This window comes from Mizuhopecten yessoensis, unplaced genomic scaffold (genome assembly GCF_002113885.1).
Source record: "Mizuhopecten yessoensis strain PY_sf001 unplaced genomic scaffold, ASM211388v2 scaffold855, whole genome shotgun sequence".
Lineage (NCBI taxonomy): Eukaryota > Metazoa > Mollusca > Bivalvia > Pectinida > Pectinidae > Mizuhopecten > Mizuhopecten yessoensis.
Genome location: NW_018403755.1, coordinates 111,893 through 138,468, shown reverse-complemented (window position 1 = coordinate 138,468; position 26,576 = coordinate 111,893). Strand labels below are relative to the sequence as shown.

At 36.3% G+C, this 26,576-nt stretch overlaps 1 protein-coding gene across 1 annotated transcript in view; it reads right to left on the bottom strand.

Moving 5' to 3' along the window:
* Positions 1-20,829: 20,829 nt before the first annotated feature.
* The window catches only part of LOC110453262 (putative GPI-anchored protein pfl2), an 11,517-nt gene continuing 5,770 nt past the window's right edge, over positions 20,830-26,576 (bottom strand). Inside the window, exons 3-7 of the mRNA XM_021502148.1 lie at positions 26,243-26,509; positions 25,642-25,926; positions 24,860-25,126; positions 23,027-23,218; positions 20,830-21,067 (exon numbers count right to left, since the gene is read on the bottom strand). Coding sequence (XP_021357823.1) covers positions 20,892-21,067; positions 23,027-23,218; positions 24,860-25,126; positions 25,642-25,926; positions 26,243-26,509 — 1,187 coding nt within the window. The 3' untranslated portion in view covers positions 20,830-20,891. The remainder of the gene's footprint in view (positions 21,068-23,026; positions 23,219-24,859; positions 25,127-25,641; positions 25,927-26,242; positions 26,510-26,576) is intronic.

The following is a 26,576-nucleotide window of genomic DNA, read 5'->3' as shown; positions in this document are numbered from 1 at the left end:
GTCCCACTTCCAAATTGCAGGGCGTTAAGCAGGAGTAGAAACTACCATTTTTACAGACTGGTATGTATCGGCTACCCAAACAGAACCCAAAGCCTTCCTCACAGGGGCGAACGCTTAACTAAAGGCCAAAAGTGAGGCATTGGCAAGGGAGACATAAGGAAGAAGAGAGTTGTTTAGAAAGAAGAGAAATGTTAAGATCCCAAATTGAGTCGCCTCTTACGATTAGGCAATGGGTGCAGTAGGTACAAATATTACGCCCTACCTGCAGAGACCGCTGATAGAGTAATTCAAAGTTATAACAGAACACTTTATAAAACTAACAGACGTGTTCTTATCAAAACATCTAAGTTATTTAAGAGGGAATACAATGCAGAATATTCAGTATCATCCTTCACAAAGAAACAGAAAAAAGACAAGATGTAACGTAATGTAACTGTAAATAATTTTATGTTCATAAACCTTGAAAGAAACGGTATCATCGTCGCCTTTAATGATCTCCCTTTACTAAAATACCCATGTAAGACTTTGAGCATCAGTATCATGAACTGATGTTACGTTATGTCCATGGTCATACATTTAGAGCTTATCATCAGCGATGCAGAAAGTCAAAATGTGACATTCGTAAACAAGGGAGATACAGTGTCGTGTTAATTAATAGTAAAGTCGTGAAATAATAAGGCAGGAACCTTCACTACGTCTCCATGTTCAAATGATTATTTAAAACAAAAATTTATAGAAAGTTTGATAAATTGCTAACATTTTTCGATCAATTGGCTTTTTTTTGCTATAGTGTAAATCACCAAAAATACGCGTAAAGTAAAACATGTTTTTTTTCATACTTCACTTGTGAAGAGATACTGCAAAATGGGAAAGGCGTCTTTGAAACTCTTTATAACACCAGAACATTTCCGTCTTTTGGGTTAATCGAATGTTTTATTTCTCTATTATTTTAATTTATTTTCACCATGTCCCGTAACAAATTCTAACTGCAAAAATAAAAACAAATGATAATGTTACCTACTCACAATGACGATCGTTTTATTAAGATTGTGTTTTACAAATATTGTGAAAAAACGTGGAATACTTTAAATTGCCACAACAGAATATAATAAAAAAAAAAACACATAAACCTAAGTAAGTGTAATCCTAAATGACCTTTGAGTATGTGATGAGCCGTTCAGTCAATATATCAATCAATAAGTCAAACAGATACATAGCAATACATAAGTTGATAAAATGACAAGAAATACTTACCAAATATAGAAATGCAGAGGACAGAAAACACAAAATACCTGATCATCTTTTCGTAGGATGGATTCCTATATAAGCCATGTAGTAATACTGCTTACAATCAAGTTCAGTTGTTTTTTGTATTCTGTACACTACGCTGTCAGAGTTGTTGTGGATCTATTGATTTTCACCGTTTTCTCTTTGTTGTTGCACCTCTTACGTTAAAATATCCATAAAAAAATCCGATCAATGACACCTTATGGATGGATTTGTTCGATCCAGGAAAGTAACTGTCCAAAAAATCTGATTTACTAATTGCGTGGAAGAAACCAAAAAAATATATATTTAAATCTAGCATAACAAGTATCCGGCCATTTAGGTAAAACCAAAATTACATACATAAAATTAACTATCCTAGACGTGTAGTATCTTGTATAACATCATGAGGCCTGCTTGTAATTAAAGCATGCTTTGTTTTATTTAAGAGCTACATATTCATCATATCGCACCTGGTTTTGTTTTACATTTTGATTTAATTGGGTGCACACGGAACGCCTTACACTCTTATTCTAAATGTACCTTTTCAGAATTTCTAATTTAGATATTTTATTGTCATCATTCTGTGATAAAATCATTGTTTGTGAGCTTAAATTAGGGGTTTGTGCACGCTTCGGTATTTTGTTATTTATTTTCCTAAAAGCGAGAATAGTAAGGAAATGAACCACAAATATTTGAAAAGATATTATTAATTATTTTCTTAAAAGTATTAAATTGAATATTTTTTTCTTGTACAAGAAACATTGGAAAAAAAAGGTTTTCGTTTCATTTCAGAGTCGGGATTTTATGAAGCATCTGTAGCTTGGACCAATGATATTGTTAACAGATGTACTACAGTCAAACCTGTTTAAAGATACCTCCACTCAAAGTCAAAACATCTCTTGTCCCGGGTTGTTTCTTACTATAAATTTCGTTAAAAATGAAATCTTCGAATTAGACACATCAAAACTGGTCTCTTAACACATGTGGTCTTTTTTATAGCGGCGGTCACATGTGCAGGTTTGATTGTATAGATATTGATATGGTTTTTTTTATATAAATTGCAATTCGGATTTTTTATATTGTGGGTTTCCTTAGGATACTAAAGATTACATATATCAAGATAACGCAAACGATAACAATGACAGTAACACCGACGCAAAACAAGGTAGAATAGTGTTAACCTTCATCTCAGAGCTAATCCGGACGACAAGATAAATTGTTAATCTATTTTTGATCTTTGGATATTTCTATCTCAAGATTAAAACCCCTTTGCGCCCACATGTACAATGCTTGAAAGCAGCGTTTGTCGATTATAAGCTCGGTAAACAAAAGATTTACTCACATAATTCCATTTGAAGTTCGAATAACAAAAGTGTATCAGACAATAAATGCCTTCATGAAATGTCAATAGATTCGATTAGTATTTGCATCAATAAAAAGGTACTGTTAAAAAGAACAAAATATACTAAAGTCTCAACACATAATAAGAAAAATCGTTAATATAAATCGATGGAAACATATTACAATATTGAAGAGCAAGTGAACAGACACCTTACAAAAGGAAAGATACTTTTTAAGAGATGCATGTTGGTCGATTTAATGTCTCCTTCACATAGACAATGAAAAAAACCAGTCAATTATGCGGGACCCCTAAATTATTCGCCTTCTACGATAAGATGGCTCTCACAATGTTCCCTAAACAGAAGACCCCCTCACCCCAAATCCGTTAGTTTGGTTTTGGTATGGTATGGTTTTGTTTTATTTGCTTCAAAATCAATGTATTTGTGTATGTCTCGATGCTGGAAGCAGCATGCAGGTGCCTTCCTGCGACAGCGCGGATAAGATGGTAGATTACCTCATATGATCATGCAGTGAGATATGATAGGTCAGTTTGTAAAACCACAACATGTCAGAAGAGGCGACTAATGTAAGTACCCTGCAGACTCAGCGGTCTGCTTCTGTGTTTTGTTTTCTGTTTAGGGGACACTGACTAAACCATCATTTATCTGCTGCCCAAAATTTGCAAAACTTCGTCTCGATTCTTTTCTTTTCTCACTTCACCATTCTTTCGATTTCTTGATGGGGTCTTCCTAGACAACGATCTTCTTATCACCCCGGCTGCCCCGGTCCCCTAGGACGTCAAACGACGTAAAACAGACAAACAAAACTCCGTTAACGTTGGCACACAGGTTTATGTATTATGTACATTGTAAGACGTGGTACACAGTACTTTCTCTCTCAGGAACGAAGTCTTGTCGTGCGATAGTTTTTTCGAACGCAGTGATATGAAACGCTTACATAGCATGGCCATGGTAAAAACCCATTAGACAAACCAATACTCTTACAAAGGAAGGTATAACAAACGAAAACTATTGGTTTGGTTTTATTAGGTTTTACATCCTATTAACATAACTTTTAAGGACGTCAACCATGCAGGTCTGAGAATGTGAAAGGAATACACCTCCTGTTGCCCCACTGCATTGTATCATGAGAGGCGACTAATGTGGAACACCCCCTTTGAGAATAGGGGATTTGGTTTTGTTACTTCTACTATGGGGCAAAAATGCGATCAAACTAAATCTGCTACACCCATTAAAATATTTGGGATCTATATATTTCTTTCTACTTCTAACTACCTTTTAATCCCTAGCGCCTAGCTTGGCAACACCTCACTTTTTATTTTATTGCCCAGGTGGACAAGACAATTGGTTTGTCCTCAGGTTGGGAAAAAACAAAGTCCTGAAACAAAAGCAGTTATTAATCCCTGCTTAACGTTCAGCATTAAGGGAAATGGCACCAACCGCTTTACCCGTTGTATGTTTAATGAAACCAGGCGGAAAGCTTTGCTTGGCGCCTTCGGCATAGTAATAGTGACATCAGATTCGCGTTATCACAAGCAGAGAAATACACCAACAAATATTGTATTTGGCAAACATACACAACACACACTGAGGCACGACCTTGAATGACCTTAGCTCTTAATCAGACGTAAAACAAGATAAAAACAACAAAAATTAATTCATTAAAGGGCGTGCCTACATATGAGTAATGTATGTGTGAAGTTGTGCTGGAAGCAGGATATTTTGGCGTTTTTGCTTCCCTGCGATAATGGGTATCTGATTCCGACGTTTGAGTGCTATATCACTGAAGGAACACAGCCAAGTGTCTCACCCGGTCCCATTATCTGTAAGTACTGACAACAGCTTAACATGATATACAGTTATGTGACCGCACAACGCACCAAAAATAGCGTGTGCACACCGTGCATACATCGTTCACACACCGTCCGCACATCGTCCACACATGGTGCGCACAACTGTGCGATTTAACAATCGTTCGCCCCGTTGTGCGCTTCTCTCCGCACAAATGTCCGATTTGTTACAATTTGTAGATCAATATTACGGCATGCCAAAAATACGGAAGGATCGTAAACAGTACTGTACACTTTGTATATATCTGTTATGTCTCATTACAATAATCAAGATTATGTAATATTTAACAACGTGTGTTAAACAGTAATACCGTTAGGCTGTCAAGAATAGGTTTGGCTCCAAGGTAACAGAACAGGTAAATAACAATTTGATGAGCGACCGGAGTTTTACCTGGCCTGTGCTTTACACATAGAGCTGATATGCGATACCGTATGACCGTAATGAATAGTATTTGTTATTTGCATTTGTTTGACTATAGCTCCCCTTAATCTGGGTTTTCACACCCCGGCCTTACCCGACGAGTTACGTAAGTGCCCCGGGCGGGGGGAAATCTATGGTCCAGGTACATGTACAAAGTGGTTATGTTTACCTGTATACGGGACTGTGTTGTAATTTTACATGTGTCTTTGAAGGTTGTTTAAATACACCGAAAACACAATTTATAGATAAAAGAATTATAGACAGAAAGATAAGCTTATAGATGTACAATGGAGCTTGAATATAGAAAAATACGTAGAAATCAAGTTTATATGTTTAAACACGAAACCGTTTATATTGTTAAGGCATTTCCCAATTAACACCAACCACGATTGTTATCGCACAACGTTCGTCCATCGTGCGCACAGATGTTCGCAAGCAATGATCGTTCAGCTTTTTATCGTTCGCACATCGTGCGGACACCGCACATCGTGTAACGTTGTGCGATCCCACAACTGTACAGTTTCAATTCCTTAACACCTAACGAGCTACATGTTCGATACTATCCAAACCTAGACGTAGTGTAGCCATTATCTACAGGAGTTGATCCCCCGGACGAAGAAACAATTGCATTCTACTTTTCGTAAATTTTGGCTTAAAGTCAACACGGCCTGTTTAAGTCAGATTTGCCGAAATACCATGAACCCGACAAAATTCCAACATTGTGATAGGTGACCGAAAGGACTCGGTAAAGCAAATTGCTCGAGTGTTTCAACCTGTAGATACAGTTGTCGTGGTCCAAGTCGGTCTTTGCAGATCCGTAGACAAGAGACCGTATGTAATTTCTGTTACATAATTGAAAAATATACATTATTGCCTTTCCTTCATTACTTGTTGTATTAAGTGTATACCTATGTTGTTGTGTTTTACCATTTCGTCAAGCATTAAGATTTCGTGAACTCTAGTCCTGGTACAATTTATTAAGAGTTTCTTTTCCACACCGGGAGTTCGTTTTTCAGTTTGTTTACAAGATTGCTTAAACACTAGATAGTTTTAATTGTAACGTGTACAATATGTGTATGTGTTTTCACACCGGAGCTGAACACCTCGACCAGTGCATCTAGCAGACGACATATGTTGCTACACAAGCTGTGAATGCTTTCATTTTAGTTACTGGAGAACCAATTCAATTCAGGCATCACAATATACTATTACAAACACATACTTATACCACAAATGCGAAAACTTCTTCAAAATTTCAGATCCAGGCTATAGTCTCTTGGCTTATTTTAGCACAGAGATCTTATAATACAGCAACCAAACATTAGTATAACCTTACTTACAAGAAAACAAGCAAATTCGTGGAATTAATAACCCCCGCGTGCAGGACATATTGTAGGTTAACATTATTGAGGTTAGGTTTAAACATGTGAATAGCGTGCTGTTGAGACATAATGTATAGCTTGAAACTTGAAGAAGAAAAAAGCCCTATACCTCATTGATAATCCTTAAATATGCACAAATCACACCGGTTGGCAAACTTAGCTTGAGTCGGATGTGCATACGGAATTTGGTTGAAACATTTGAACAATATCTACAGCAATTATCACACGAAAACCAAAGAGTGCCCGAGAGGAACACAAACATTTTTATCAAGTTTGAAAGAATTTGGCTACTTTTTGCTAGAGTTATTAAGCGGAAACTTTTTCGTTAATTAAGGGGCCATATCGCTGCCAAATGGAGTCCGATTAAAGTTGTTGTCAAACTTGGTCGAGACTTAATGCATTGAACCCGGTTACTAAGTTTGAAGACAATCGGATAATATTTGCGAGACTAAATGAACAGAAACGGAAGATAACGACGTTTTGCATTATTCAAGGGGTCATAATCCGCCAAATAAAGTCCGCTGAAAGTGGTCATCAAACTTAGCTGAGCCCTTAAGGCATTTACCCCTGTGACCAAGTTTGAAGAAATTCGTTTAACATTGTTGTAGTTATTGCACGGAAACGAGGCACGGCAGCTAATTACTTTGTTCGTTATTCAAGGGGTCATACCTCCGCCAAATAGGGTCCGCTGAAAGTGGTCAGTGAACTTGACCGAGCCCTTAAGGCATTTAACCCTGTGCCCAAGTTTGAAGAAATTCAGTTAGTATTTGTTGTAGTTATTGCACGGAAACGAGGCACGGCAGATAATGACTTTTTTCGTTATTCAAGGGGCCATAACTCCGCCAAATAGGGTCCGCTGAAAGTGGTCACCGAACTTGGCCGAGCCCATAAGGCAAATAATTCTTTGACCAAGTTTTAAGAAATTCGGTTAACATTTGTTGTAGTTATTGCACGGAAACGAAGAGTGACAGACAGACAGACAGACAGACAGACGGACAAACCCAAAATAATATCCACTTTTTCGGTGAAAGCGAGGGATAACAATAGTCTAAATGTTTATTTATTTTGGTGATAGTTTAAGCGTTCTGAAGCATTTTTGAGTAAAATAAAGATACAACTTAATGCATTGTTTGTTATCCATTTAGAAAAACTTACGTATCACCATCACCGACTTTTTTCATACATCTATGTATTGGTACTAATCAACTGTTATTACAATGCCCTGCAATGATAAACAGACACAAGATATTTATGTACTTATCATCAAATCGATAGAGATTCGTCAGCAATCAGCATGTTTTAACAAAAAACAAATTTTAAACTAGGACTTTCCATTAAATATTATTGATTTAAAAGCCAACGCTGCAGAATGCGACATTGTATTGCTTGTGATTGTAAACAAAGCCAGAACCACGACCGGATTCTGGTCCGGATATGTTTTCTTCCACTGGGGTATCACGAAAGTGTAATCTGCTCTGTACGACGAAAAATAACGTGTTCGATTTTCTTCGACATTGTTAATATTAGGACATTATGGCCAAAACATCTTCCATTTAAAAAAAAATGTGCATACGAATGAAACCAGACAGGAGTATAAAACGGAAACTACAAGTATTGTATGATAGTGAAACAAGTGTTGATTAATCTCATCAGTAACCAGCACTGTTGTAATTGTTTACATGTATTAATGCTGGCAACATGTAAAAAGTTGTTTATGCATTATATCCTTTATTAGGCCGGTTGTCAAATATTATCTTAGTTAGGTATAGTCCGTATCAAACACATATTCAATCCTATCAAGATAGTAACGATTTGCAATAAATAAAACTATGACAAATGCATCAATACGATAGGGGGTATTTTCATGTTCGTCTATAAAGCCATCATCATGGCACCATCTATTGGTTTGTATAGAGTAATGCGTGAATCCACGGCTTTTGAAACTCCTGAATAGATCATTCTTTCAATTATTATTTTTATTATTTTTTTTATTATTTTAATTTTTATTTTTTATAATTATTAACCATTTCCACATGAAGTTTCGTATGGAATTTCAACCAGCCTGTGGTAAATACTATCGTGTAAATGAGATATATATACAACATTTAAGAGTATAAATGAAATCGATTTGGTTGAAACTGAATGAATTGGCCTATGTATTTGCCGGAAGGCAGTGATATCCTGATTTTACCCCTCCATATGTGTGTATTTCATACATTGAGTAAAGGAACCTAAGAGTCCTAACAAACAGCCTTGTATAGATAAGTGTATGATTGCCAGTACAACACACATGAACAGGTGTGGAACGATAGAGCCTATCCCCAAGCCAACTCATGTTATATTTCATACATGTGCACAACTCATGTTGATATGTTCTATACATATGCAAAACCCATGTTATATTTCATACATGTGAACAACTCATGTTGATATGTTCTATACATATACAAATAATGTTATATTTCATTCATATACAAAACTCATGTTATATTTCATACATGTACACAACTCATGTTGATATGTTCTATACATATGCAAAACCCATGTTATGTTTCATATAGAAGCGAACAATACCAATACAAATTTTGCGTGCAAAATACATGCTGGTGCATTTAATACCCTAGCAAAACCCATGTTGTGTTTTTCATGTTGATATGTTCTATACATATACAAATAATGTTATATTAGTCCTAACAAACAGCCTTGTATAGATAAGTGTATGATTGCCAGTACAACACACATGAACAGGTGTGGAACGATAGAGCCTATCCCCAAGCCAACTAATGTTATATTTCATACATGTGCACAACTCATTTTGATATGTTCTATACATATACAAATAATGTTATATTTCATTCATATACAAAACTCATGTTATATTTCATACATGTACACAACTCATGTTGATATGTTCTATACATATACAAAACGCATGTTATATTTCATACATGAGCACAACTCATGTCGATATGTTCTATACATATACAAAACCCATGTTTTATTTCATACATGTGCACAACTCATGTTGATTTGGCCTATGTATTTGCCGGAAGGCAGTGATATCCTGATTTTACCCCTCCATATGTGTGGATTTCATACATTGAGTAAAGGAACCTAAGAGGCCTAACAAACAGCCTTGTATAGATAAGTGTATGATTGCCAGTACAACACACATGAACAGGTGTGGAACGATAGAGCCTATCCCCAAGCTAACTCATGTTATATTTCATACATGTGCACAACTTATGTTGATATGTTCTATACATATACAAAACCCATGTTTTATTTCATACATGTGCACAACTCATGTTGATTTGGCCTATGTATTTGCCGGAAGGCAGTGATATCCTGATTTTACCCCTCCATATGTGTGTATTTCATACATTGAGTAAAGGAACCTAAGAGTCCTAACAAACAGCCTTGTATAGATAAGTGTATGATTGCCAGTACAACACACATGAACAGGTGTGGAACGATAGAGCCTATCCCCAAGCCAACTAATGTTATATTTCATACATGTGCACAACTCATGTTGATTTGGCCTATGTATTTGCCGGAAGGCAGTGATATCCTGATTTTACCCCTCCATATGTGTGGATTTCATACATTGAGTAAAGGAACCTAAGAGGCCTAACAAACAGCCTTGTATAGATAAGTGTATGATTGCCAGTACAACACACATGAACAGGTGTGGAACGATAGAGCCTATCCCCAAGCCAACTAATGTTATATTTCATACATGTGCACAACTCATTTTGATATGTTCTATACATATACAAATAATGTTATATTTCATACAGAAGTACAACTCATGTTGATATGTTCTATACATATACAAATAATGTTATATTTCATTCATATACAAAACTCATGTTATATTTCATACATGTACACAACTCATGTTGATATGTTCTATACATATGCAAAACCCATGTTATGTTTCATATAGAAGCGAACAATACCAATACAAATTTTGCGTGCAAAATACATGCTGGTGCATTTAATACCCTAGCAAAACCCATGTTGTGTTTTTCATGTTGATATGTTCTATACATATACAAATAATGTTATATTTCATACATATACAAAACTCATGTTATATTTCATACATGTACACAACTCATGTTGATATTTTCTATACATATACAAAACTCATGTTATATTTCATACATGAGCCCAACTCATGTTGATATATTCTATACATATGCAAAACCCATGTTATATTTCATACATGTGAACAACTCATGTTGATATGTTCTATACATATACAAAACTCATGTTATATTTCATACATGAGCACAACTCATGTTGATATGTTCTATACATATGCAAAACCCATGTTATGTTTCATATAGAAGCGAACAATACCAATACAAATTTTGCGAGCAAAATACATGCTGGTGCATTTAATACCCTAGCAAAACCCATGTTGTGTTTTTCATGTTGATATGTTCTATACATATACAAATAATGTTATATTTCATACATATACAAAACTCATGTTATATTTCGTACATGAGCACAACTCATGTTGATATGTTCTATACATATACACAACTCATGTTATATTTCATACATGTGCACAACTTATGTTGATATGTTCTATACATATACAAAACCCATGTTATCTTTCATACATGTGCACAACTCATGTTGATATGTTCTATACATATGCAAAACCCATGTTATATTTCATATAGAAGCGAACAATACCAATACAAATTTTGCGTGCAAAATACATGCTGGTGCATTTAATACCCTAGCAAAACCCATGTTGTGTTTTTTATACACATGCAAGATATATTTTGATATATTTCAAACAAATGCAAAACTCATGTTTTTGTGAAATCGTTTCGTTTATTAAGACAGACGCTGGCGAATGTTCGGTTACTTAGTCTGTGTTTAAATTAAGGTGAAATGCAATGACATGCAACAAGGTTGAGATTTATCAACATACCATCAGTATAGACATATTTTTGTAGTCTCGCCACGCCTTGTGATTATTCCAGGCGAATTAGACACGTAAAGAAAAATTGCGAAACTTTGGTGAGCGCGCTAAATCGATTTTCTTTAGATTCACTATTTGAAAATCAAAGGTACATCTGGAAGTCCTTTCGAAAATATCATCGGGCTTTGTTTGGTTGAAGGTTAAATTTAAAACTGCGTTTTTAAAATTGATTTTTTGAATGAAGAACAGAATTATGGTCCACAACTTTGACGCCGTTGATAGGAATTAACTATTGTGTACGATGTACCATGAACTACTTCCCTTCATCCTTGTCATCTACGTAGGTAGCCGTCTTCATTCGACCTCGGCTGAAGACCATTAACTCGCACTAAGTAAATGTTTTGCACTGCCCATGTTAAAGGATATGTCCCTGATTGATAAAACAACTTAACATCTATGAGATTTTGTTGAAATACATATAACAATAGTGTTGTATGATATATACATCATCTTTTCCTTTTAGTGATTTCACTTAGTCACTAAACAATGAAGATATGGAATGCACTCTATACCTACATATTCAGAATGAAAACACATTTAAAGCATATACTTATCTTTAGTAACATATGCATAATGAGACAATCGATGTATCAACCCATCAATTCCCTTCGTACCCTTATAAGCATGGCTATTTAATCATGCATTTGCAAATATCACACCCATCATCGTTTCATAAACGAGACGAGCATTTCTGGTGCACTTAATTGGCTGTTTCTTTGAGTTTCTTGTACTTCTAGTTATCTTTTTCTTTGAGAAAAAAAAAACACAAAAATATCAAGTATCAACGAAGCCGTACATCAAACTCAGAAATTATGAAACAGGGGCAAAATGTGAACTTAAGAAAGATTGTTTGGCGGAACTACAGGGATAATTAGACAAGATTGGGTGACATGTAAACGGCTTCTTCATCATTGACAACACCCGCCTTGTACATAAATGAAATTATAGGTGAAATCAAACATATAATTGCCCTTTTAAAGAAAGGATCGGGATAGCGACAACAAACACAGCCAAGGCACACTAATGAGCAAAATCAAAAAGTCGATATTCCTATCACACATGGAAATATAATGCAGGATAATTGATTATTATATCTTTTTTTTCATTAATCAAACATGTTGTCAGGTCTCTCACCGATTGACACGTACATTGCGCTGCAGGAACATAGAACAAATATGTTTCGTATTTTCCCGGCTTTTAAGGCATTAAAGTGCTTTTAAATTAAACGGCCGAATCAGCGTCGAGGTCATAAAGGTTAGTGACAATGGCAGTCTCTGTTCAGGTTCCGATCGTCAGCCTGACCAGCTGAAAAACTGGACTCGGGTGTCCGACCTGATAATGTAAGGGCGTTAACTATCATACAAGTAAGTTTGTTTCCTATCGTAGAAACACTGTACAGACATTGAATAGCGTGCATGCCGTGTTTGTTGCGCTACCAACTAGGGATTTAGCGTGTCATCCCGGGGACAGCAGTATCCGAGCAACTTAAATTTACACCATTTTTCGATGTTTAATGAAGTCTATCGAAAATTTTACTTCATGGCAAATCATACATCAAATTAAAGAAAATTTATTTTCCTGTCGATCTAGACTGCTCCCGGCGACAGATTATGAACGGATATGGCAAAATCGCATGTTTTCAGGAACTGGGTCATTTTACTAGGGGGACAGAGCTAGCAAACTTGATTATAATATGGGTTTGTTGAAGACGAGAATAGTACCTATGGTGTACATGGTTGTATCGCTGTCCCGTCCCTTTTTCTGTCTTTTAAGCGTAAAATGAATACTTTAATTTTACCTAGATTTCAAATTATATTTGTCGAGAAAGCAGTAGACTCATACTCTTTCGGAACATTATTAATTATTTTGTCCTCGTATTTTTAATAGTTCCTTTTTACGTTTTTATTACGCTGTCGTGTACATTTGAACATTCCTTTGTTGTCATTCAGAGATTACACAGTTGTTTAGGTATTTGACCTCTCTAACACCATTTTAATGTTATGACAGACACGTAGCTTAAAACTGAAGAGCAAGAGTGTGTTCATTGTTTTAAAAGAATTGTGTACTAATTAAAAAAACAAGAACATTTGAGTAACGTATATAATATACACCATTGTATCTCAACTGAAAGTTCTGTTGCAGCCTCCTTTAAAGTAACACCGGTCTGTTCAAAAATGTATACATAAAGCAACCTTTTCTTTTCAATTTGACGTTTTTCTTTTACCTTTTCGTATGTTTGATGTCATTTATTTGACGTGTCTGTTCGACTTTTTTGTTAGTAATATTGACCTTTTCTGCGTTGATGAGCCGTTAAGAAGCTAATTGACTTTATTAAGTCACGCAAAATAAAACTACCGATTTACCTACCCATCGGTTTTTGTTATAACTGAAATACTATATAAACGGTTGGCTTTTAGTTATCTTTATTTTACTCTAATAAATCTAGCTTTCATATTACACATTTGCAAATTCCACATCCAGCATCGTTTCATAAACAGAACAAGCCTTTATGGTGAAGTTTATCATGTTTTTCTTTGAGTAACTTATACATCTAAAATACGTTTCTTTTTTGGAAAATAAAACACCGAATGTAAAAAAAGGCGTAAACCAAACTAAGAATTTATGAAACTTCATGAAAAAGTAAAAGGAGGATAATGCAAGACTAGACGAAGCCTAAACCTATTCTGCATCTTTAACGATATTCGCCATGCAAGTATAGGTGAAAGCAAAGCAGTCTATTTTTTTCCAAAGAAAGAACCAGGAAAGAGTAAACGAATCATACAAAAGTCCTTAAAAATGGTAGTTGTTATTCACTGCCTGACGTTCAGCATTTAGGGTAATGGCAACAACTGGTTCCACCCTTGTCAGAATAATGTGACAAATTATCGAAATAGAATAATCAACATGCATATTTATATACGGAAATGTTTAATCGATTCTGACGCATTGCTTTTATTAATCAGACGTGTGATCAGGTCTCCCACAAACATCGATCGATAGGCCATTGTACTACCAGAACATCATCTAAATGTATCTCGTACTTTCCGGCCTTCGACGCAAATGAAGTATTTATACCCGTTTCGGGTTGTTTGTTTGCTCCAATAATAACACGATGTATCTCTACGACTAACAACGTATGCCCAACTTAGACTGCGAATGTTAAAATTAAAAAAATCGTAGTTAGTTAAAATTGGCCAATAGAGTGGTTTGTTGGCTGAGGTGTTAAGCCGATATAATGACATTCTTTTTTTGTACGACATAAATATCGACTCCTTTTTCATGTTTGTGGCAAATTATTTACAGTCAAATATTTTGTTATCATAAGCGCCGACTTTGAACCAATACGTGAATAATTAACAATGTAACAATATATGAAAGAGTTTTAATGATGCATGCTTTTAGTTAATATACGAGTGTCTGCATTCAAATAGTCCATACTAATCCGGATAACACTGATAACAATGAGTTTGCTAGTGATGGGTTTGGCATTTTTAAACATTTTAACGTTATAGTCTGTTATTGTTATCTAATATTACACTGGTTGAAGAAAGATAGTGTTATCAAAACAGCACACCGTATAGTTTTGGCTGAATTAAATACGACTATACGATATTTGAAAAAAAATATCCAAAATTGACGTTTTAAAGTAAGAACAAAGATTTTTTTATAAAGCGATCTATATAATGTTTTTAACGCTATCTCACACATTGGAAATATATTATGACTGTCTTTGCCATTTTCCCCTCTAAAAGCAAAACAGAAATCATTTCAATTTTGAAAGGCTTTTTTTTTTCTTTGTTTCTTGTTTTAGTTTTTTTACGCAACACCCGCCCGTCAAAAATATCAATATTTGAAGGAACAATTATTCACCTTTAGCTCTATAACTGAACACTGGCATAAACTGTGACATTAGTTGAGTTTTTGTATAGATTTATAGTGCGGATGTTGTCGATGAAGCAGAAGGCATTGATTGTATTGTGTAATTGATCGAGTTCGAATCATGTATTGTATGGACCTCAGTTATGTCTTGTTTTCATACTATATATATAAATATATTAACATACTTTAAAAACAAAGCTATGAACATCAGATAAAACGTAACAACAAAAGATTAAACATAGGTTAAATTCCAGTTAAATGAAGGGTATATTTAACTCCATTTTTGTCAAAATGTCAAAAGAGCTAGTGTGGTCTGTAAGTTTAAGTCAACATGATCATTCAGAGGTTAATATACTCGATATTATACACGTTTTGAATTTTAAAGATTGTTAATATTATTGTGCTGACGTGTGAAATATCTAAAGTTAACTTGAATATCATTTATATATTATATAAATATAAAAAAAATATTCATATTTTTCACGACAGGTGATTGGCCAGAAGTGAATAACGTGTCCACCGATAAAACCCGATATTGACTTGGAGCGTGTGATTTTTTGTTGAAGGACTGAGTGTTTCTAAAAATAGAATTATGACGTGTCTCCAAACAAACGCATCGTCCCGCTTCTGTAGCTTTTTGCTCTGGTATGTTTTTCAGATTGCTAACATTACTGTTTTGAAAATAATTAAACAATCGGAGCCTTTAACTTCGGTTGATACCTGGATTATCAACCCGAGAAAAGACATCTTGACCTCAGATTGCGTCCTCTGTCAATATATCTTTTCTCGGGTTGATAAATCCAGGTATCGACCTCTGTCAAAGGCTATAATTGAATAAAATTGATACTCGATACAAACCTTATTGTCTTTTTGAAAGGGCCTGTTTCCAGTAATGTTAATTCTCCATAGGAGCCTGCCCCCGTATAATTTCTTATCTAGCTCAACTACTATTTTTTTTCTTTTCTGAAGAATAGTTTTACACCTTTCCGACACCCAGATTTCATAATTTCAGTGAAAATGTATTTTTATTAAGTTGTCATTTTCAGCATCAGAGACATAAGTTCGTAAATAAAAGAAGGTTATCTCGAAATTGTAATTCGCAACATAGTATAAATTCCTCTGATAAATATTTCCAAAACATCGTGTTTATTCATAAAACATAAAAAAAAAATTCTCGGATGAAAATGCACACAATTATGAAGAAAAATGCCATAAAATTGCAATTTTCTCCCGTGATATAGTTTTGGATGCAAATTTCCATCAGAAAAATCGGATAGAGCTTTATCTGTTTCATATGTGTACCAAAAATCAGCTAATTCCATGTGGTGGAACGTTCTCATATCGCCGCCTGAATGTGGTTGTAAATTGAAAGAAAAGGGGAAATGAGTAACAACCTTGTCTGAAACCCTATTATATAGCTTATTATATACAAACTTTTATATTGAATATCAGAGCGGATATTTTCATGACAGTTTTATGATGTGTAACGACTAAATAAACAGTATCGATATAAAGATTTACACTGAGGACACCCTGATACATGAATACTGTTCTATCTCAAGTTGTCCTCTTCTGAATTTTCTGATCGTGTGGCCTTGTACATTTATCCGTATCTTCTTGTCTTTGTCTATACGTTTACGGAATCATTGACTCGACGCTAGCTATTCTTGTCTCACTTTCCTTGTTTTATTGTCCCATCTCCAAAGCGTTGTGGCTCTGTCAGGGTTGGGACCCTGACTTGTCTCACTTTCTTTGTGCCTGCCGACCACGCCACATCGAATAGATAGATTATCCATATGAAATACTTTATTTTGTTCTAAGTAATCAATCAATTCTGCGCTTCTTGGAGGTATTGAATGTGATTTATTATATTGTCTTGTTATTTTGTGTAATTAGTTGTTCGTTATTTATCACACATTTTCGCATAATTGTACCAAACTACTAAGTATTAGCTGTTTACAGCAATCATCGGTGGCTTGCTATTTTGTTACTTTATCGACGCTTCATAAACCAATCGTTATTGTTTCAAGATGGAGGGTAAATGTGTTGGAGAAGGGTGTCAAGTATACTTCAAGAAACGTAGTGGCAATAAGAACAGAAGTGCACGCAATGTAAATAGTCCACAATATAAATGGCTCCTAGATACGCTGGTGCAACAAGGATTGATGTCAGCAAAGGAACAAGCACTTATTTGCCAGAAGTGCTACATGAAGTATCTTCGGAACAAAAATCAGCCTGAACCTGAACCCGAGCAGAACCAGGAAATAGAGGAAGAAGACGACTCCCCGTCCCATATCCTGCCGTTGCTGACCCTTCATGATCTTTTGAATGGATCATCTTCACACAAAAAATGCTGTCTCTGTCTTGTTACCTTTGCAAGAAATGGAACAAAATCATCAGTCTTACCAAAACGTGCAAGACATCACCTGATCTATTCACACAAACTGTGGTGTCCCACCTCATCCCGCGTCTGCTCCATTCACCTTATTGGTAACGACTTAGATCCGTCTACAGAGGTTGTCCTTGATGGTAGAGGTTCCTTGGAATCTCAGTTACCATCAAAATCGTCCGAAATCATTAATGACCTCCTAGAGGTGTCGCACGTCCTTTCACAGAACCAGTCTGCGTTTACAATAAGCTTTTCTTCTCTTGATGACTCGGCATGCATGGCCTGGACAGGTTGGTCCAAAGATCAGTTCCTCGAAATCCACTCGCACTGTTCCCCATATCTTTCATCTGGTATATATACCAAGACTACACACGATGCTCTATTACTGTTCTGGGTAAAACTGAAAACCGACATTTCCTGGAGTCAGTGTTCTTCTCTTTTTGGAATTTCCAAGTCAAGTGTGTCCAAAACTTTCCACTCCATAGTACAGGCATTAGACACATCGATAGTCCCACAATTTCTAGGTCCGGATCACTTGACAAGAGAACAGTTGCTCGGGCACAATACTGTCTTTTCAGAAGCATTTTTTGGAGATAAAGCCACTGCCATATTAGATGGCACCTATATTTATATCCAGAAAAGCTCCGACCACAAGCTCCAGAGAATGTCCTACTGTGGCCAGAAGAAGAGAAACTATCTCAAATTCATGAGCATCGCCTTACCAGATGGCTACATTCTGGACACAGTAGGACCATTCACTGGCAGCGAAAATGATGCTACAATTACAAAAAAAGTCATGGACAAGCTAGTTACTTGGCTACAACCAGACGACAACGTTGTCGTTGACCGAGGTTTTAGAGATGTCCTACCAGTTCTCGAAGCCTCTGGCCTCAATGCTAGCATGCCGTCATACCTGAAACCCGGTCAAAGTCAACATTCTGACGTCCAAGCAAATCTTGACAGAACTATCACCAAATCGAGGTGGATTGTGGAATCCTATCATGGTCGTCTGAAACACTGGACGTTCTTCCGAACGCAATTGGTGTCTAACAGCTTTATCAATGTCATCGAGGCTTTGCTTCGAACCGTCACAGCCTGTCTGAATGGTATTAGAGGACCGATCTACCAGAGATCTCCAGAGAGAGATGCCAAAGATAGGCTAATGGCTGAACGTATGAAGGACCGTTTGACAACACCGAATGGTTTAGCTCAGAGAGTCAAGACAGATCCGGATCTATCTAGACGGGCAAGGTCCGAGTTTGTCAAGATGGATGCATCTTCCGTACTGTTTCCCCGTCTCGATCTTGATTACTTGAGAACCATTACGTGTGGAACGTATCAGATATCTCTGGCTCCTGGTTACATCGCCGAACATTTAAGTGATGACGGAGACTATGAGGTGTGGCTTTACCAGCACTCCCCAGACCTTCTCCGATGTCAAATACATTCTCGACACAAAAGCCAAACGAAATATAACGTTTGGATACGGTTCACCGTTTCACCCGATGTTGAGGCCCCAATAAAGGACTACTACTGCCAGTGCCCAGTTGGAGAGAGAACGATGGGAATGTGTGCGCACATCTCCAGTATCTTGTACTACCTTGGGTATTACAGGACGCTGGAAAACCCTCGACCATTACAACCACAGGTAAAGAAATTCCGACAAAACTTGAAATAGTTTTCCATGCGGCAACGGAGTGCATATGTCGAAAGTATGTTTGGGGCTCGATATGAAAGATCCCCGTTACCATGTGACTAACCAAACTTATAAATATAGGTATTATACAATCGCCCGTAGCTATGAACACTCCCGTAAATGCGAAAACCAACCAAAATCATAAGGAACACGTTTTGTTTGTTGTTCTGTCTATTTGTCAGCCAATGTCTTCAACCACGGGGACTTGTGAAGTAGCCATCTTGGATTTTTTTTATGAAAAAGTGTTTCTCTCACTTTTTTTCATATCTGTGTACATATTCTCAACATACCGAGCAAATACTCTCGTTTTTTTGTTAATTATCTAAAGAAAGTCGAAAATCGGCAATTCAACCATAGGCTAATTCAACCCAACATTTGAAAATGTTCCACCACTTACATTTTGATGATTTTTCCTCTCATCAATAGCATATTACGTACTGTTTAATAGGATAAAAATTGGTTTGCATCCAACGCCCATAAAAGGGTGTATTCTCTAAAAAACACAGTTTTTGTGTCTAAAATGTTATCATCGAAAATGGCATTTTTGAGATTGTTTCTTCCATAAAACAGCCAAATGGCGCGATGGAAACATGATTTTTTGTCACAATCATGCCATGAATGTATTCTTTACGGTGACCATCATTTGATTAGATTTTCATTAATATTTTACATAACATGCACATTTTATCAACACTTAGACAGCTTCTGAAAGGTACAACTTTGAGGAGCCATAAAAAACAAACCAAGTGACCTAAATCTTTATACTTTATAGATTTGTGACCACAACGGCATGGGCAATGCACCACCAACAGGAAATTTGAATCAGAGAAGGGGCCGTTTTGGAAACCGGCCCTTTAAACAACTATGATGTTGCTAATTTTCCATCAAACAATAACGACCCTATTTTCTTGATCTAGCGTTACTGTAAACCTGCTGGCTTTTACTATAGATGTTATATAGAGTTCCAACAACAGTTATATATGTTGGTTTGAAGCTCTATGCAAGGATATGATTTATAAATGTTAGATTTAAGACCTATTGTTCGTAACACTTACCACTTGTAACAGTTTAACACGTTTGGTGGTGCCATGTCATGTTTTGTTGCCTTATAACTATTATCGTATATCCAATTATCACCAATATCGCTGATGTACAAACAAACAAACTTACGTACTTTCTTCCTTTTTATTGCAGGACCCTAAAACTAGAATTATATATAACTTGACATTGAACGTTGCCCATATGATCTACAACACCACTGTGACTCTACATAGCAGAATACATTATTATACTGTTATGTACCATTGACAACAAAGTAAAACTACTTCTCAAAAGACAAATTATTGACACTTGAAATATGTAAATGTAGCAAATAGAGGTTCTTGACATTACAATAATTAGGAAAAGCCGTTATTATAGCAGACATCTGCTATATACAAACCTTATATCTGATTTATACACCTCAACCGTTGTGACCTTATAGGTTGCTGACAAAGTGTCAGGTTTATCTTGATAACCCTGAACAACCCATAAACACAATTGAATAGTACGAAACAATGTTCGAAAAAATCAGCCCTGTCGATAGTGATGATGTCTTTATAGACTTTCCCTTGGTTCAGTTACATTTAGATTCGTCTCACACTGACTCACATATATAAAAACGTCCTATGTCACACCCTTCACTGGACAAGACACCACTGCCGTTAATTTTTAAACATCCTTCCGATAAAGGCGATTTCGCTTTTATAGGAATTCCCGAGGACCAAACAAAGGAATTGTACGTGCTGTCCCAGGACGCTCCGACCCAGCATTCTACAAACAGAACAATATCAAATCAAAGATACATCAGATACATGTAACATAAGTAAAGGTGTTATTCTTCAGAAGTCATGCGTACTACTACTACTGCAATTAAAATAATATAATATTTGATATAGCACCCTATCTAGCTAGTGTAAGCCCCTCTAAAATGCTTTACAATACATATATATACAATGTATACAATCAATACAATAAGCATATACATTAATAAAAAAAATGAGGAATTCGCTGCAGCTGTCTTTACAGGCGCTAACTACTGGTCCTATGCCACCTCCCTTTGTGTGTATGCCTGCGTGTTTGCTGTAGGTGTATTATGTATACTACATGTTTTCTTTGTTATCCGTTAGTAGTCATGCGTACTGCAGGTATGTTTCTCGATATTTGTTCGTACAGTGTTTGTGCTTTACTATAGTGTTTGTGTATATCTGACAATGTATCGCCGTGCTGTTTGTTTGAAGTGTTTGTGTATATCTGACAATGTCTCGCCGTGCTCCTTTACTATAGTGTTTGTGATATCTGACAATGTCTCGCCGTGCGGCTCGACTGTAGTGTTTGTGTATATCTGAAAATGTATCGTCGTGCTGTTTGACTATAGTGTTTGTGTATATCTGACAATGTATCGTCGTGCTGTTTGAGTATAGTGTTTGTGTATATCTGACAATGTCTCCCCGTGCTGTTTGACTATAGTGTTTGTGTATATCTGACAATGTCTCGCCGTGCGGCTTGACTGTAGTGTTTGTGTATATCTGACAATGTATCGTCGTGCTGTTTGACTATAGTGTTTGTGTATATCTGACAATGTATCGCCGTGCTGCTTTACTATAGTGTTTGTGATATCTGACAATGTCTCGCCGTGCGGCTCGACTGTAGTGTTTGTGTATATCTGAAAATGTATCGTCGTGCTGTTTGACTATAGTGTTTGTGTATATCGGACAATGTATCGCCGTTCTGCTTGACTATAGTGTTTGTGTATATCTGACCATGTCTCGCCGTGCTGTTTGTTGTAAGTGTTTGTGTATATCTGACAATGTATCGTCGTGCTGTTTGACTATAGTGTTTGTGTATATCTGACAATGTCTCGCCGTGCTGTTTGACTATAGTGTTTGTGTATATCTGACCATGTCTCGCCCCGTGCTGTTTGTTGTAAGTGTTTGTGTATATCTGACAATGTTTCGCATGTCGCCCTGCCGTGTTTCTCGATCATCTGTGTATGTGTATCTAAACTGTTTGTCCATACAGTGTCAGTAAATACAAAGTTTGAAGTTCAATGTGATCTATGCAAATGTCCATGGCATGTGTATGCCTAGACATTGCTCCTCTTTACAGTGTGTTTTTGTTATATCCGTACAATATCAATATATTGTGTACGTTCAAATGTTATTTGTTTTACTTTTACTGTTTAGTTTTCTCCCTTACAGTGTTTATTGCAATACCGTTCCATCATCATCTAGTGTTTGTACAATATTTGTCCGAACAGTTTTTGTTCAATATTTATTGGAAAAATGTTTGTCTATGAAATGCTTTTCCGAGCAATTTGGTGCAAATATTATCACCAATTGTCCATGTATTTTGTTCCTAATTTGTCAGTACAATGTTTGCACATGTTCCGTTCAGTGTTGATATTGGAAGCATATGCGTGATATTGTAAGGAAAGTTTAGAAAAACAAATATTGACTTTAAATTATACAAATTGAAGCATCTTAAACTACAGAATTACAATTATTATTTATAAACAAACAAAATATCACCGTCAATATTGCTTGTACTATTTACCGATTACACAGCTCTTGTTTTCATGGTGTGGTGAATGTTTATCCCCAATATTCATAAATAACTACTTCATGCCATGGAAAATCATTTATGTCATGAATATGATGTGAAATAAATAACAATATTAATTTCCTTCTCAATGTTGCCTTTTATCTTAATCAGTAGCAATGTAATACATACCAAGAACATCTGCAGCAATCAACATCGCTATCGCAAACTGTTTTTCACCGTTTTCTGCAACCACCAAACGACCACTGATGCTGAAACAGTAGTAGTCTGCCTCCGTCCAGTTGTACTTTTTATCGCTCAGGTACAGACATTTATCAAGGTCAGCGTTGTAGATGTAAGGTGATACACAACTGTCCGGTGGAGCTAAACGAACAAAAGGAACTAAAAGGAATAATTGTTGATCATATTAACAGCTAATCAATATTACATACACGATAAAGAATAACCATTGTTCACGTAATGCCATTTTAGCATGTGTTTCTGTGTGCGTAATAAATGCGTGCTTGTGTTTATGTGCTGAGGACAGGTTATGTTGAGTTTATTTTGTTCGCCTTCTTGTAAAAGCGGGGATCTGATATACCGACATAAGAGTGCTTCCTTATTGGAAAACCACGCTGGAGGCCTTCAAGCACAGCATATATTTTACTGGCAATGGATAAACCAGTTGTTGCCATTACCCTTAATGCTGGCCGATGAATAGGAAATAACAAGTACTATTTTAATACCTTTGGAATGTTGCGGTCTAGGGATAGAACCCATTGCCTACCCACTTTGTCAAAAGTTCAACACCAAGGCCAAACACTGAGGTATCTCCAGGGAAGACGTTAGGAAACAAAGATCCCCCGGTTTTGTAGTGAAAGGGCAAATAAGTCGTCTTTTATCACTTGCAGTAGAATGTAGCAAGCCAATCCATATCCAACACCTGCTGGGTGACCACAAGTAGGATTGCGTTGGTGGTGATAATATCATTAGTTATTTGAATGCTAGTCAAAACGTAACTAGATATGAAAGCTGAGATAAGGTTTGTGGCATTATAATCACGTATGTTATGATAAGATAAATATTAAACGAAATTTATAATGTAGATACTCTAATAAGCAATGGATGTTATAATGCGTAACTTCTTCGATAAGCAATATGAGTAAGAGGTCGGTGCCAGAACTATTGAGACTGTTCCAGCTGTTAAAAACCTAGGGGTATACTTTGATAGTTCACTGAACATGGAGAAACAAGTGCACGCTATTGCCAAATCCTGTTACTACACTATCAGGGACATCGGCTGCATTCTGCAGTTTATAACTGAAGATGCATGCAAGATTTTCGTGCATTCACTTGTTACCTCTCGGTTGGATTATGGTAACACCCTGCTCTGTGGTATATCTGACAAACTAGCTAGTCTTCTGCAGAGGGTCTAGAACACTGCTGCACGGCTAGGAATTCTTACTCGAAAGAGAGAGCACATCACACCTGTGCTTTATTCGTTGCACTGGTTACCTGGAAGAGACAGGTCGCAGTACAAAATCCTGGTGTACACATCCAAGGCACTGAATGGAACAGCTCCTCAGTACCTACAGGAGCTTGTTACCCTGTGTCAGAATATTTGTTGAGTGTCCCAAAATCTCGTATTGTGACCTACGGAAACAGATTCTTTGGGAGGATTTCCGTTACGTTGTGGAATAGCTTACCATCTGCTATAAGAAAGTCAAATACCCTGGCCAAGTTCAAGAGGGACATCAAAAATCACCTCTTCACGTCCGATTTTAGAATCCTTGCAAAGACATCATGTAAATACCATCCTTTTATTTGTTCAATTGTGCACATTGCTTGATTAAATGTATAAAAGTGATTCTAATCCTTTGTTTTCACAATTATAACCATTACCATTATCCATATGTTGTAAAGCGTTTTTGAGTAATTTTACAAATTATATAGGGCGCTATATAAATGCATATTATTATTATTATTATTATTATTATAAACAGTTAAATTGATATATCTACTAACTTGTTGACTGAAGTTCTGTTGAAACTGTGTTAGGTGTGTTTGTGTAAGACTGACTTGGCTCTTCAGGCGTAATGATCGGAGATGTTGTCATGGATGTTGTTATTGATTCACCGGTTGTAGATATTTCCGTTGATGTTGTATACAGAGACGACGCTTCGTTAACAATAGCAGATACCCCTGCGCTTGCTGTAGATGGCGCGTCCGATGTACTTGGGGGTATTTCCGTGGTAGTAGTAGATTGCGTCTCGTTGATGCTGGTTAAGGTTGCTGTTAATGACATGGTGCTGAAGTGTTTGGTCAATGGATGATACTCAATATAATTCAATATGTGTCAAAGGTTGTTAATGTATTATAAATGATTCTNTATACTGGTACATGTGTCCATCTATACATATATACTGGTACATGTGTCCATCTATGCATGTATACTGGTACATGTGTCCATCTATACATATATACTGGTACATGTGTTCATCTATGCATGTATACTGGAATATGTGTCCATCAATACATATAAACTGGTACATGTGTGCATATATGCATGTATACTGGTACATTTGTCAATCTATACATGTATACTGGTACATGTATCCATCTATACATGTATACTGGTACATGTGTTCATCTATGCATGTATACTGGAATATGTGTCCATCAATACATATAAACTGGTACATGTGTGCATATATGCATGTATACTGGTACATGTATCCATCTATACATGTATACTGGTACATGTGTCCATCTATACATATTACATGTATCCATCTATACATGTATACTGGTACATGTGTTCATCTTTGTTGACTGAAGTTCTGTTGAAACTGTGTTAGGTGTGTTTGTGTAAGACTGACTTGGCTCTTCAGGCGTAATGATCGGAGATGTTGTCATGGATGTTGTTATTGATTCACCGGTTGTAGATATTTCCGTTGATGTTGTATACAGAGACGACGCTTCGTTAACAATAGCAGATACCCCTGCGCTTGCTGTAGATGGCGCGTCCGATGTACTTGGGGGCATTTCCGTGGTAGTAGTAGATTGCGTCTCGTTGATGCTGGTTAAGGTTGCTGTTAAGGACATTGTGCTGAAGTGTTTGGTCAATGGATGATACTCAATATAATTCAATATGTGTCAAAGGTTGTTAATGTATTATAAATGATTCTACATGAAAAAAATCCTTTTATTTGCTCAATTGTGCACATTGCTTGCTTAAATGTATAGAAGTGATTCTAATCCTTTGTTTTTTGTTTTCACAATTATAACCATTACCATTATCCATATGTTGTAAAGCGCTTTTGAGTAATTTTACAAATTATATGGGGCGCTTTATAAATGCATATTATTATTATTATTATAAACAGTTAAATTGATATATCTACTAACTTGTTAACTGAAGTTCTGTTGAAACTGTGTTAGGTGTGTTTGTGTAAGACTGACTTGGCTCTTCAGGCGTAATGATCGGAGATGTTGTCATGGATGTTGTTATTGGTTCAGCGGTTGTAGATATTTCCGTTGATGTTGTATACAGAGACGACGCTTCGTTAACAATAGCATTTACCCCTGCGCTTGCTGTAGATGGCGCGTCCGATGTACTTGGGGGTATTTCCGTGGTAGTAGTAGATTGCGTCTCGTTGATGCTGGTTAAGGTTGCTGTTAATGACATGGTGCTGAAGTGTTTGGTCAATGGATGATACTCAATATAATTCAATATGTGTCA